Below are 14,184 nucleotides of genomic sequence, written 5' to 3' on the forward strand. Positions count from 1 at the left end.
GAAATAAAAGAAATCCTGCCTATGCATGTCTGATGGAGGCGGACAGACAGGGAGACAGTTCCAAATCCAAGTTCCAGGAAGGGCAGCCCGGGGAAGTCCGAGGAATGAGAGCAATGCACTTGGCCTGTCCAGTGTCCATTCCTCCTCCTGACAGCCCGTGTTCCCTTAGGGTCTCCCCCCTCCTCCCCTGGATTCAGTTTTGGTGGAACTGTTGTTAAAGATGCTCCACCCTCCCCCACCCAAAGCTCAGAGGCCAACTGGAGCCCTTCTCCCAGGACTTTGAGTCTTGAGCAGCATCACCTCCTCCTGGAAGCCTTCCCTCCACCGAGGCAGGTGCCTCTCATCTGTGTCTCAGAGTTCCAGCTGTCAGAGCACTTATATGCCAATATGTTTGTATGCCCCTCTTCCCAGCCTTGTGCAGTGCCTGGCACGTGCTGCTCAGTAGTTCTTAGCCGAGGGAATGATGCCCACATTGCTTAGAGCTCATGAAGGTACTTGAATATTAGATTAAAAGATCCCAGGTACTCGTGTAGATGTTCCAAAGCGTGCGGTAGCAGCTTCCAGGCCCTCCAGTCTAGCCCCAGCCTGTGGCCATCTCTTCTGAGCCAGGGCACTCTTACCCAGCCAGGTACAGCCTTCCCTGAATCCCCCTGTCCCTCACCTGGGACTTGGCTTCTGTTCCTAAACAAACTCTCAATTGTCCTGCCCTGTGCAGAAGCTTGAAAGAGGGTGGGGTTGGGGTGTTGCATTTATAGAGGCCACACAAAGGGACGTTTACCTTGGAAAGTAACTACTATCCTCAGAGCAAACCTTGTAGATTTAGGAACCTAGACACTGTTTAGATGGATGCTGCTGTCAGCGTTGGCCTCTGACTCTTATTTGTGTGCAAGCAGGTTGCGCATTCTTTCTTTAGAAATGTCAATACCTTTCAGTCCAGTCTGACTTTGGCCTAAGTCCATTCTGACTTTTAAGGGTAATTACTAGCTGAGCCAGGATTCAAACCAGGGCAGCCTGATTCCAGAGACAGCTTTGTCAGTAGAAGCATACTAAAGTTCTTTTCTTTTGCTGAAGAGGTTTAGACTGTTAGAAAAATGTAAATATGTTTCTAGACTCAAATTCCTTAAATCTGTCCTTGTCTCACCTCTTAAAAAAGAAAAAGATAGTTTTAAAGACAGAGTGAGGGGCCAGCCTGGTGGAGCAGCGGTTAAGTTCGCACGTTCCGCTTCTCGGCGGCCCGTGGTTCGCCAGTTCGAATCCCGGGTGCAGACATGGCACCGCTTGGCATACCATGCTGTGGTAGGCGTCCCACATATTAAAAAAGTAGAGGAGGATGGGCACGGATGTTAGCTCAGGGCCAGGCTTCCTCAGCAAAAAGAGGAGGACTGGCAGCAGTTAGCTCAGGGCTAATCTTCCTCAAACAGAAAAAAAAAAAGAGTGAGAGAGACTGAGAGTGATGATTAAGTATTACAGACTGTAGTTTAGGTTTTAAAAACATCAGTGATACTATCTGCTTATGTTAGAAACGTGTAAAGATAACCACAAGTAGAACAAATAGAATGTGTAACCTTCAAACCAGCGATGGATAGATCTGTTAAGGTTCTTGGGTGCAGACAACAGCAAACCAACTCAAGCAGAAAAGGAATTTATTGAAAGGCTCTCTGTAGCTCAGAACATTAACAGGAAAGCTAGAAAAACTGGCAGAGAAAATGGGAAGAAACCAAGGGAGGCTGGGCAGCAGGAACCCCAGAGCAGCCTGCACAAGATGCTGCTGTTAGCACCGCTGCCCTGGACACGGCTGCCCCCGCTGTCGTGGGTCTCAGTATCACTTGCTCCTGATAGGAGTCCCAAGTCAGGTCATCCCGCTGGCTGAGTGCAAGTCATGTCATCAGTGACTTGCCACTTGTCACTGTGTCATCAGTGGTGGAGAGGGTCGGGAGCACTTTCAGCTTATTTAGTGGGAGCCCCAGCTTGGTCTCCCACCAAGATTCACACACACCCAATGGAGAGGAGTTCAAATGCTAGGGAGCCCCCCAAAAGGCAACTCCCCTCTACAAGGAAAACTTGGGACAAAGAAAACTTGGTGGATCCATTAGAAGACAAGAATGGGGAAGGGAGGAGACTCTGAAAAGTGTACAAAATGAAATGGGCTCCCGGAAGTCAGAATCGATTTGGAAATACCATCTGACTATGTAAGAACCGCTGTGAAGAGCTGCGTACTCTACAGTGCCCGAGCAGATGGAAGGGTGGGCAAATGCAGCTTTGTTTGTTAGGAGACTAATCCTGGACTTTGAATTCCAAAAGAAAATAAACTTTTTTCTGAGAAGGAGAGGGTGATGCCAGTGCGTTCACCTTGGCCCTCGGAAATACTGGCAGAGCGGGTCGTGTGTGGTGACCGTGGGGTCCAGGACCCATCAGAAAGGAGGTGAAGGTCAGAGGAAGCTGATGGACTGGGAGAAAGCAGAGCAGTGGAGAAGCAGGAAGGCTGGATGAGGTTGAAGACTCAATCTATCATGGGGACAACAGAGTAAGAGAGCAAGAAGGAGGCGGTCATGATCAAGAGTTCACACTCCCAGAGATGGAAAAACTCCTGGAGGTCCTGGGAGTGAGGGTGTGACCAAGGGGCCAAGAGGCCAGCATGGAGGAGAGGTCTCAGAGCTGCAGGAAAGATCAGGAGCTGATACCAGGGCAGCAGTGGGCCATCCACGTGGACTTTGACGTCGCCCGGGATAACAGCAGGAGTGGAGCAGACGGGAAGTGGAGAGGGTCCCACCCTTGAACACAGGAGGAGGAGGGATGTGGGTGACTTGTGTCCCAGATGAGCCAGACACTTAAAATGAGTTGAGGACTCCTGGCCTGGGAGTGGCACTGGGCACTCAGGAGAATTCTGTCCCCACCCCGACCACTGTGGAAGAGCAAGCTGCAGGGGATGCTGCTTCCTAGAGAGGGTGGGATCCTGCTGGCTGGCCTTTCCACCTCCATCCCTTTTTCTCAAGGGGCAGCCCAGAACTGCCCCACCTTCCCCCGTCTGCCCAGCGCACATAGTAGGCCCTTTATAAATACACGCTGACCAAAGTTCCTTAGAAGCATAAGTCATCTCTGACTGTCACTTAAGAGAGGCCCCTGGGAGTCCACAGTTAGTCTTTGGGAACAACTGCAGGCTCCAGCCTGAACTTTGGGGTCTGGCTGCTCCCCACACGCCACCCCAAGGCCCCCTGGGAGCTCATTTCAGAGGCGACATTGGGCATCACAGCTCTGCACAGTCTTTTCTCGCAAGTTCCTTTCTCCGAAGAATCCCATTCCCCCCTCCTATCTTATATATAATGCTTACTTCTGGAGAAGAAAGTTACCCGTGGCTTTTTTTTTCTTTTCCTTTAGATTTAGTCCTTTCTTTAAAAAATATTGTGGTAAAATACACATAACTTAAACTTCACCATCTTAACCATTTAAGTGTACAGTTCAATATTGTTTAACCACATTCACACTGCTGTGCAACCAATCTCCAAACTTTTTCATGTTGCAAAACTGAAACTCTGTCCCCGTTAAACAACTCTCCATTTCCCCCTCCCCCCAGGTCCCTGACAAGGGTGGTTTTTCATTACTTAAAATTGTTTTCATTTTTGCCTATTTGCACTTTCCAAATTATCTACAATGAGCATTTGTTAATTTTATAACTGAACTTCAAAAACTCCAGGACGCTACGTGCAAGCCTGTACAATCTCCTCCACCTTCCAGGCAGGGAAGCTGGGGTCTGGGGTAGCGGGTCTCAGGGAGAAGTGGGACCAGTGGCCCCCGTAGCATGCTGCCTGCTTCGGCCCGGGCACTGCAGCTCCTCGTCGGGTAGGCCAGGGTTCCTGCCACTGCAGTCTCCTCTCAGGAGGACAGCGTGCAGGGACAAGTTCCAGCCACTGACTGCCTCCCGATGAACACCAAGTTGGCCCATGCAGATTCGGGATGGGACTTCTCTTCTGGACTTACTTGTCCTGTCCCTCTTGTCACCTCCCTGAGCCCCAAGCAGAACTGTCCTCACAGGGACTCTCCTTGCCGTGGGACAGAGGCAGGCAGGGGTCCTGCTCACAGCTGTTCTAGGAGGAGCAAAGCACATGTCCTGAGTGGCTGGGGCTGGGGGTGCACGTGGAGGTCAGGGGAGAGGTAGGGGTGGGGGTGACGAGGAAGTAGAGAGTAATTTCCGCCTTGTTAATCTGAGGGGATCAGCTGTGTTCGTTACAAGCAGTGACTTATGCACGCACAGCAAACCACAGCCAAAGTGCCAAAGCGTGACGCTTAGAAGGTGAGGGTCCCTTTCATTTTGCAAACAGGGGACCAAGGCCTGCAAAGTGAGGCCATTTGCTTGATGCCACGCAGCAAGGTGGTGGCAGCCGGGCTGAGACTGGAACCAGGTCCCCTGGATCCCTGGCACCCCCGCCGCCCAGCAGTGCCACCAGACGGAGGAGACCCCAGAGCAGAATGAGCCGACTGGGGGGCAGGGAGGGGTCAGGTGGGAGGAGGGTCCCAGGTGCAGGCCAAGAGCTAGAGAGGGACAGAATGGGCCAGACCCTGCAGAAGCTCAACAAGAAATGGGAGGGAAGAGTAGAGGCCCATGGAAACGTTTCAGAAAGTGGGGGTGGGGTCGGGGAGTCCCAGATGGAGGCCGGCTGTGCCCATTAACCAACCGCGCTATTCCTGCCGGGGAAGGACTGGAGCCAGGGCCTGGGGCTCTGGAGGGCAGACAGCAACTTTATATCCCTTCCAATGCGTGGGTGGGGGCAGGGGTCACTGAGGGGCTGGTCAGAGTTTCTAGGCTGAAGTGGGACGGGGTACAAAGGGGGACAGGTCATGAAGACACCCCCGCAGAGGAGGACGAGTGTGGCTCTCAAAGCTGCGAGTGGCCCTCTGGTCCCCCCTGGGGGACACTGCTTTGAGGCTCCACTCAGGAGGGGCCAGTCTCCTGCTGTCCCTCTGGGTCACCGTTCTCAGCCAGAGGGTAGGTCCTGCCGCCCAGGGAGCCCATGTCACACAGGGTGCTGCCCGTGGTCACCCTGCTGAGGCTGTGGGAGCTGCAGTGGGATCTGTGGCCGTGGCACCCAGTCCCCAAGCACAGGGCTTCCTGGAAGGTGTCCCGGAAGCGGCTGGACATGAGGCTATAGAGCACGGGGTTGGCGGCGGAGCTGAGGTAGAAGAAGACGCCGGAGATGACGTGCACGTACTGGAAGGCCAGGTGCAGGCTCTCGGTCCAGTGGGACACGAAGCTCCACATGAGGCGGTCGATGTGGAACGGCGCCCAGCAGATCCCAAACACCACGACCAGCACAACTGCGGGGACAGAGAGGGAGACTTGGGTTCCCACCGGGGCCCTCTCAACCGCCTTCCCGGGGCTTCACTGTCACCTCCTCTCCTGTCCCACAGACCACCCATGCCCATTGTCCATGTGGAAGTTTCTGGAAGTTTGTCTGCCCTGGCTGCGCCTGTTTGCCGAGGCTGCTCTCACCACTGTCATGGACACGGCAGTGGGCGTGTGCCCTGCTCCAGCCACAGCCGACTGCACCAGGTGCAGACGCCTGAGCCAAGCTGGCCCAGTCCGGTTCTCTCATCATGGAACTTGGGACTGGATGACTGAGCTGTGGATGCTGAGCCCCAGCCTGACAGACTATGGGGCTAAGGCCCGCTCTGGGAGCCCACTCGGGGCTCATGCCCGCTGATGCTTTACTTGAGCCCCTGCACCCCTCAGCCAAAGGCAGGCCAGGCTGGCCAAGCCCTCACTCTTTCCCCAGAGCTTCCCCCAGCCACGCCCTTCTTGGGTCTCGGCCACCAGGCCTGCCTGGATCTTTGTGTCTTGTTTCTCGTGTTTGCTTCTCTGACTTATGATCTTTCCCCTGCAGTGTCTTCCTCGTCACACCCCAGGGTGGTTTTCCTCATAATCCTGGATTTCAATCAGGATGTCACTTGCAATGTCCCCACCACAGAGCCTGGTGCACAGTCGGCCCTCAGAAGGTGAAGATGGGGCCGGTGGGAGGGAGAGAAGAAAGCCAGAGCCCCAGGCCAGCAAGCAAGGCAGGCTTAGGAAACACCCACCTTCCCGGGGCAGAGCCGCCCCAGCTGAGCAGACCCAGCCCTGTGGGGCAGGGGAGTAGGAGGCAGGGGCAGGGCGGGGATGGCCATTTGGTCTGTAGAGCAGGCTTCACAGTGCAGAGCTGGGAGGAAAGCCCAGACCTCTGGGGTCAGCCCCATCTTAGGGGGCTGCACAAATCACCCCACACTCTGGGGCACTGTTCCTGGGGGGCAAGAGAAGTGCGTTTCTCTCTGGGAATGGGCCAGTGCCCAGATAGCCGGCTATAAGCCCATGGCTTTGACCAAGGCCCCACCAGCGCTTCCTGCCCTGGCTCACTCCACCTGCCTGATTCAGGCCCTGCTGAGGTGGGGCAGGATGGGGAGGAGGTCAATGACTGGCTTCGTATCAGTTTGTTTTGCTTCCCCAGGGCCACTGTTTTTGGAAAAGAGCCAGGCCTAGGCCACAGTAGGATCCAGAGCCTCAACCCAGCTGGGCATGCCCTGGGTGGCCCCAGTCTGCACCCCTGCCCTGATTCTCCTGGGCTCTGCGCACTGACCCTCACAAGCACGCCTCCTGCTGAGCCTCCTTTAGACCACGGTCACTCCTGTGGTCCCCAGGGAACCACAGACATGGATGGAAGAAATTCACCATCTTGCCTCTCCAACACCGCTTCCTCTTCTTTCGGGAGCCTTGCTCTCCCCAGATTCCACCATGTGGTTCCTGCCCCTCCGGCCCAGGGGCGGGCCATACCCTAAACCCATTAGTCAAAATCCTGCCCTGAGACTTCTCAGTAGCCACTAAAGGAAGGGAATTCTGTGGCCATGCCTCCAGGCTGCTGTAGGGAAGGACAGAGCCAAGACAGGTTTAGGAGAAAAGATGGAAGACCCGGAGGGTCCAGTTTCCACGAACAGCTCTGTCACCCTGGAGCCCAGCCACATGCCCCTGACCAATCTGTGGTTTGGTTCCGTGAACCAGGGCTGGCCTCATGGGTGTGCCACCTGTGCGTTTGCACAGGGGCCCAAGCTTAGAAGGGCTCTGGGCTTGGTTTAAAGCTCGACTATTGATGTCTCAACATTCTTAGCAATTTTTGAACAAGAGACCCCGAATTTTCCTTTTGTACTGGGCTCCGCAAATTGGGTAGCAGAGGGGCTGGCCCCATGGCCAAGTGGTTAAGTTCGCGCGCTCCGCTGCAAGCAGCCCAGTGTTTCGTTGGCTCAAATCCTGGGCGCGGACATGGCACTGCTCTTCAAACCGTGCTGAGGCAGCGTCCCACATGCCACAACTAGAAGGACCCACAACGAAGAATATACAACTATGTACTGGGGGGCTTTGGGGAGAAAAAAATAAAATCTTTAAAAAAAAAATTGGGTAGCAGATCCTGCCACGAGCTGTTAACATTTATCTTTGGCGTGAGTTTCTCTCAGGGTCATCTAAAAAAAGTCTGCCCGCATGCACGCACACACATATACACATATACACACACACAGGGGCAGAGGGTTGCTCCAAACCTCACCCTCAGCCTCCATCGTAAACCCAGACACTCAGCCCCTTCCCGCAGGTCCTGGAAACCCCAGTCTCATATCTAGTGCCCGGCTCAGCCCCTCTTCCCAGCAGCAACACTTACACAGCATCTTCGTCACCTGCGTCCGACCCCTATCCTGCAGTCGCTGGAGCCTGCAGGTGTCACTGGCCCTGGCCCTGCCCCTGGCCTCCTGCCTGAGCAGTAGCAGCCTCTCACGCCGCAGCCGCAGCCCGATGAGCAGGTAGAGCACACTGATGGTGGTCATGGGCAGGCAGAAGAAGAACAGAGTCGTGGTCTGCACCACCAGGTTGTAGAGGGCCCGTGGGCGGACCAGGGTGCACATGGCCGAGCCGGGTACTATGCCCCGGCAGGGCACGTCCAGCTGCTGGATGCCATGCAGGCTGGTGTTGGGCAGAGAGCAGAGCACGGCGAGGCCCCAGATGACCCCGAGCACACGGCGCGCACGGGTCCGAGTCACCACGGACCTGGCCCGCAGCGGGTGCACCACAGCTACATAGCGCTCCACACTCAGGGCCGTGACATTGAGCACAGAGGCCAGGCAGACTGTCTCGAAGAGCAGCGTGCGGAAGTAGCAGCCGCTGGCGCCCAGCAGGAAGGGGTAGTTAGACCACATCTCATAGAGCTCCAGCGGCAAGCCCAGCAGCAGCACCAGCAGGTCCGACACGGCTAGGCTGAAGAGGTAGTAGTTGGTGGGCGTGTGCATGGCCTTGTGGCGCAGGATGACCAAGCAGGTCAGCCCGTTGCCCACAGCGCCCACCACAAAGATCAGCAGGTACGTGACACAGATGGGCGTGAACAGCTCCGTCTGCTGGGGTCCCAGGTATTTGAGTTTCAGCTCCTCATCAGTCAGGTTCAAATCTTTGGGGTCAAAGAGCCTCCCGGCCCTACTGCTGTTGCAGAGCATGGGGATCCTTGAACGCCCCGGGGACATGTCTCCAGGGAGGATGGAGCAATTGAGGCAGAGGGGAGCCTGTGGAACAGAGAGAGAGAGACACCCAGAAAAGTCACTCGGGGAACCCTGGCTCCGTTGTCATTCATCAAACCAAAAGTGCCATTGACATTAGGAGGACCGTTATTTTATGTACCTCTGAGAAAGAAAAAACTCGGTCATCCATTGTAAGATGCGTTACAACTTCAGAGATGTAAAAATGTACATCTTAAAAATGATAAAAAGTGGAACTTCAGTTTTAAATTTCACGGGCTATTGAAGGCTTCGAATAAATGAGGACCCCTCTCAAGCATGGGTTTTGCCATCAGTAGTCTCCCCTTGTGTCTCTCCCTTTCAAGCCATGGACTTTGGGAGAAGCGCTCAGTTTGAGCATCCATAAATGGGCACAATGCACAGTGTCACATGGTCTTTAGGAGCAAGAGCTCTGGAAGCAACTGCCTGGATTCAAATCCAGCCTCCTGGATTCCAGGCTGTGTGACCATTTGCATGGTAACCTTTCTGTGGCTATTTCCATATAACAAGGATCGAAGGAATTTAATCCGCGAAAGGTATTAACACAGGGCCTGCCTGACACACAGAAGGGCCTGATTATCTGTCACCCCACTGTGAGGACTGGGTCACGGTGGGGATCCAGTGAGCGTATGAAATGGCCAAAAACTATAATGCTGATGCAAAAGTTGGTTCTTGTTTCTGCTTTCTATCACTAGAACTGGTCAAAGCTGAAATATTTGACACCCTTGACACCGCCAGTTCTGGGGTTCCCTGTCCTCTCTCGGGCTCCCCATCTCTTTGTCAGTCCACCAAACATATTGGTCAAGAAACCAGGCCATGGAGCTAAACAGACTAGCCTGGGGTCAAATGCCAGCTCTGCCGCCCTCTTCTGTGACCTCCCCTCACTGTGCCACAGTCTCCTCATCTGGGAGGATGAAGGATCCCAAATGGGGATGTCGATAGAGCCTAACCTCGTGGTTTCTGTGAGGATTAAAGGAGGAAATACATATAAAGTTCTCAGGAGTGTGTCTGGTTCATTTTAGGTGCTCCATTTCAATGCACGGTGACACGATCCTACTTCCCACAGGGAAAGGGAGGCGAGTCCAGGAGAGATGGGGCAGAGGCTGAAAGGGATTCGGCTGGGCATGTGGGTCGGCGTGACAGGCCAGGAGCTGCCCTAAGCCAGCAGCCCTGATGCCCTCCTGAGCTTGTTCCCCAGCCCACCACCAACCCTCCTCTCGGAGCGACCGCGCATTTTCAGGCTCGGGTCCTGGACCCTCTCCCTGTTCCTTCAGCTTCATTTCCTCTCCTCAGATCGGAGCTTGGGCCCTCGCGTCGCCCACGTATCATTCAACTTTCTCTTCCAGGTCCTTCGCTCTCCCAGACCCCAAGTATTCTTAGTCCCGAGCATCTTCCTCCTCACCTTCCGCCTCTGGCAGAAGCCTCCCCCAGCCTCCCTGCCTCTCTCGCACCTCATGCCCGCATCTTGGGATCCAGGCGCTCTTTCATCCCTTCAAACTTCCCTCCGGTCCCCGCCGCACCCGCACTCCCCACCCCGCCAAGGCGGGGGCGCAGCGGGGAACCGCGGGGATGAGCTGGGACCGCGCGGGCGCCCGCTCGGGAGGCGCCGGACGCCCCCAGGAAGGGTCGCCGCCCCGGAGCCTCCAGCCCCGTGGCGCGCGTGGCCCACAATAAGACAAATAACCCTGGAGGCTGCGAGCCCCCCGGGGAGGGGGCGTCCCGGCGGGGCCCTCCGATCTCCGCCGCCCCGGGGAACCCCTGGCCACGCGCTCCTCCCGCCTTGCCGCGCCGCGTCCGGCCGGCGTTCGGCTCACCTACCATGCCGTCCGCCGCCCGCAACACCCCGAAGCCGGCAGCCCACGCGCCGAGCACGGGGCAGGCGTCCTTGGACCGACCGATTGACAGACGCGCGCCAGGAGCGAGCGGACTGGCGGACCGAGGACGTCCGGCCCGAGCAGCCCCGTCGCCCCGCCTGTCGGGGGCCCCGGCGCCCTGGCCCGGACTGCCACCAGGGGGCAGGGCCGCCCCCGCAGCCCGCGCGGCCGCGGGACCCAGACACGCTCATCTGCGCCCCCTCACCCACCCAAAGCAGAGCGGTTGTGTTTCCACGCGTTTCACGGGGCGCTTCCAGGAGCGCCTTTACCCCCCAGAACCCTCCCAACAACCCATTTTACAGATGAGCAAACTGAGCTTCAGAGAGAGTCTGAGTGTCCTGGGTCTCACATGCTGCCCTCCAGCGTGCTGACTTTTGGCATAACTCCTTATCACGGTGTCCCTCCAGCCCCCATCTCCTGCCCCACATTTCAGACACACCTCCAAAGGCCAGCCGGCCAGCCCCTCTGAGTCAACGTGCCCCAAAGGGTCTCATCGCCCCTCCTAGGCTTCACAAGGGGACACTTCCCCTTCCTCCTCCCAAGCCCCAGGACAGCAGTAAATCTGTCCCCGCTTCCATCCTCCAGCCCCTGAGTCCAGGTCCTCCTCCCCTCCCAGGACTGCCCAGGAGCCTCCAGTCCGTCCTCCCACAGCCCAGTCATCTCCTGAGCCCCCAACACCATGGCTCCTCTGCTGGAAAACCTTCTGAAGGCCCACCCCCTACCCCCGCTTCCTTCTGAAAAAGAACACCCCAAAGTCTAGTGTCGGGGTGGACATCCCTACCTACCACTTGCTTTCCTAGTGCCCTCTCACTGTATTCTCTCACTTCCAAATACCCCCCCCCCACACCCATTCAGATGGCCCCCCTGCCCCTCTCACCCTCCTGTAGGGTGTCCACGGGGAGGGAGGAAAGAGCCCCGGATGCTGGGATCCCAGCCTCCTCCTGCTCCCCAAACTGTCCTCACGTAGACCCCAGCAGGGAGGCCTGCCCTGCTCCACCCCGCCCCTCCACCCAGCTCCTTCGGGAAGTTATTTCATCAGGAACTTGCTACGGAGCCTGGAAACAGGGATCTCACAGGCTAAACTGCTGGCTCCTGGGCCTCCTCCCAGGGTCGATTCAGTTAGTCTCAGCCAGGTCCAGAAATCCTCGTTTTTGACAAACGCCCTCCAAAGAGCCCCAGGACCCAGGAAGCCTGCTGTGGAGCTGTGTGGGGAGACTCAGCCCCTCTGTGCCTTGGTTCCCCTTCCTGTAGAATGTGCTAACCGTTGTTGCCGCTGTTGTAAGAGGGCCATGAGGCACAAGGCCAGCAGCAAGAAAGTCGGGTGGGACTGTCTCCATTTAATGACAACTGGAGACGCAACCCTCTTCCCCCAGACTTTCCCAGCCCCCACCCCTCCCCAGGAGTCACAGTCTGGCCTTGAGGACTGGAAGTCAGACCCTCTGGGAGCCTCCACCAGTCCGACCTTCCCAGGAACTGCACACGTAAACACAGCCCCAGGCACAGGGAAGTTGCAGGCAGCCTGGGGCAGATGGTCCCCGCCTCCACCAGGCCACCTCCCCAGGAGCTGCCCACATAAACACAGTCCTGGGCACAGGGAGATTGTAGGCAGTACAGGCGCAGAGGTCCCTAAGTCCTTGGGGGAAAGGATTCTCAGGTGTCCCAGAGAGTTAACCACTCAGCCCCAGATGCAAGACCCCGTGGAGCCTTCAGGATCGAGGCTGCTATCGTATCAGATGAGCAATGAAGGGCAGGCAGGATGGCTGGGAAACAGCACTTAGCGTGTGATGAGCATTGTGGACCCCTGTTACCATCACTGGACATGCTCACACACTCACACACACAACTCTGACTACTTTGCACACACTCTAAGCGGCCTGAAACCAACTGTGGACCTTTGGGAGATGCTCAGAGCACGGGAAAAGATAGAGAAAGACCACCCCTGCCTTACAGGGCAGAACAGCTCCCACCACCAGTCAGGAATTCCTACGGTGGGCTGCATCCTTCACAGCATTAACAGGCTGAAAGGGTAGCCCCCCAAAAGGAGAGGCCTGGTGGTCATCATGGCTGTAGCACTGTCCAGAAGGCCCTGGGTGGCCTGGCCCCTGGGCCTGAGCTCGAGACCACCATGGTTGCACATCCTGGCCTGATGGCGTCCTGCTGCCCCCCTACTCTGTCCTGAGATGGTTTCCCCAGGGCCACGTCCATCCCAGGATTTCTGGGTGGATACCTCAATCTCCTGAGCTTGGCTGGTGGGCCTCCACCCAGATCATGGCGCTCAGGGCCCAACTCTGATGGACAGCAAATCTGCCAAGGGAGGACCTCCAGGACCTCTGGGGGCCAGTTGGGTTGCCTCCCAGGTTCTGGAGGTTGTGCAGGGCTCACAGCCTGAGGTGTGTGACCGGCCCCATAACCCCTCCTCAGCCGGCCGACTCCTGAGAGCCACAGACGGGCAGCTCCCCAAGCAGGTCTACACCAGAACCTCCTCAGCAGCTCCTGGTACAACCACCATTCACCCAGAAACCCCCACCCCCATCCTGCTCTACTGCCTTCAGAGCCAAGACAAGGAGGATGAGATGACCTTGGGGACACCGAGGCATTGGATGGGAAGGAGGAGCTGTTCTGCAGCCAGAGCAATGGGGACAGCCCAGGACCTACCAGTAATCAGTTTCACACAAAGAACTGAGAACAGCAACATCCAGAGGGGGAGAGTCACCTGCTTACGTGGGCACTTCCCCAAGTCGCAGACTTCTCCACCTGGCACTGCTCGGCAGGGCCTGGGCCAGGCCACGGCCAGGAAAGAGAGGAGAGCTCTGAGCCCCTCAGGGTGGTGGGTCACCAGTGCGGAGGCTGGGATCACACCTTGGTAAGGCGTGTGGCTAACCGCGCTCCCCGAGCCCCCAGGCCTGGCTCTGCTCACAGAAGCAGACCCACTCCCGGGAAGAGAGGTGGTAAAGAAGGCAGGGGACACAGGGGACGTGGCAGTTATGGGCTTCGGAGACAGCGAGGCGTGGATGAGCATCCTTGCTCGTACTGCCAGCGAGCTGGCTGTGTGGCCTTAGGCAAGTGACTGCACTCCAGACCCCGGCTTCCTGGTCTGTGAGACAGCAGGAACAGCACCTGTCTCTCAGGATGCTGTGGGGATTAAGCGAAATACCGTGAGTTAAAATACTTAGCTCAGGGTTGACACACCAAGAAATGGGGGCCATAACTCTGCTTGGATTTCTCCGGAAGATGCAGATGTCAGGGCTGGGGTGGGAGCTGGAGGACAGAAGAGATTTGCTCAGCCTGGTTTGGAAGAGCCGGGTCCCTAGCAACCCAGGGCAGGTCTGAGCCCCAGTGGGAGGAAGGAAAACTGGGGGAGAGCCTGGCCGCAGTCAGACAGGCCCTGGCCCGGCAGTGGGGCGTCGGGGACCAGCAGCTGAGGAGACCTCCAGTGATCCCGCTCCTGCCTCTCCTGCCCATGGAGAGGACCACCTGGGACTAACTCTCTGTCCCCAGGTCTGAGCTATCCCAGACTCTCAGGCAGGGCCTGGGACACAGAGAGTCAGCCACCTCCTTCCCCAGGGGCCTGCCGGTGCTCCAGGCGCCGACCTCCACTTGTGGCCAAAAGAAGGACATGCTCGGGTCACACAATGAGAGGGCCTGAAAAAGCCTGGGTCTCTCTTGTCCTGGGCCTGTGTGTCCCTCATGCTGCCCCAGGGTGGGGCCAGCTGCCACTGAGTGCCCACAGGGTGCTCCTGGCACCTGCTTGTCCAGGACA

The 14,184-nt window shown here is 57.1% G+C and overlaps 1 protein-coding gene across 3 annotated transcripts; it reads right to left on the minus strand.

Moving 5' to 3' along the window:
• Window positions 1–1,626: 1,626 nt before the first annotated feature.
• NMUR1 (neuromedin U receptor 1) lies at window positions 1,627–11,653 on the minus strand. 3 transcript variants are annotated; one of them, XM_070620146.1, is made up of 3 exons: window positions 11,499–11,653; window positions 7,671–8,559; window positions 1,627–5,310 (listed from the first exon to the last, which is right to left on the minus strand). In XM_070620146.1, the coding sequence occupies exons 2-3, from the start codon at window positions 8,518–8,520 to the stop codon at window positions 4,928–4,930; spliced, it is 1,233 nt and encodes a 410-aa protein (XP_070476247.1). In that variant the 5' UTR covers window positions 8,521–8,559; window positions 11,499–11,653; the 3' UTR covers window positions 1,627–4,927. The 3 variants fall into 3 exon arrangements, with proteins under 3 accessions (XP_070476247.1, XP_070476248.1, XP_070476249.1); XM_070620147.1 differs by having other exon boundaries at window positions 11,302–11,653; XM_070620148.1 differs by lacking the exon at window positions 11,499–11,653 and adding an exon at window positions 10,369–10,604.
• Window positions 11,654–14,184: the final 2,531 nt, after the last annotated feature.

This window comes from Equus przewalskii, chromosome 5, assembly GCF_037783145.1.
Source record: "Equus przewalskii isolate Varuska chromosome 5, EquPr2, whole genome shotgun sequence".
Classification (NCBI taxonomy): Eukaryota; Metazoa; Chordata; class Mammalia; order Perissodactyla; family Equidae; genus Equus; species Equus przewalskii.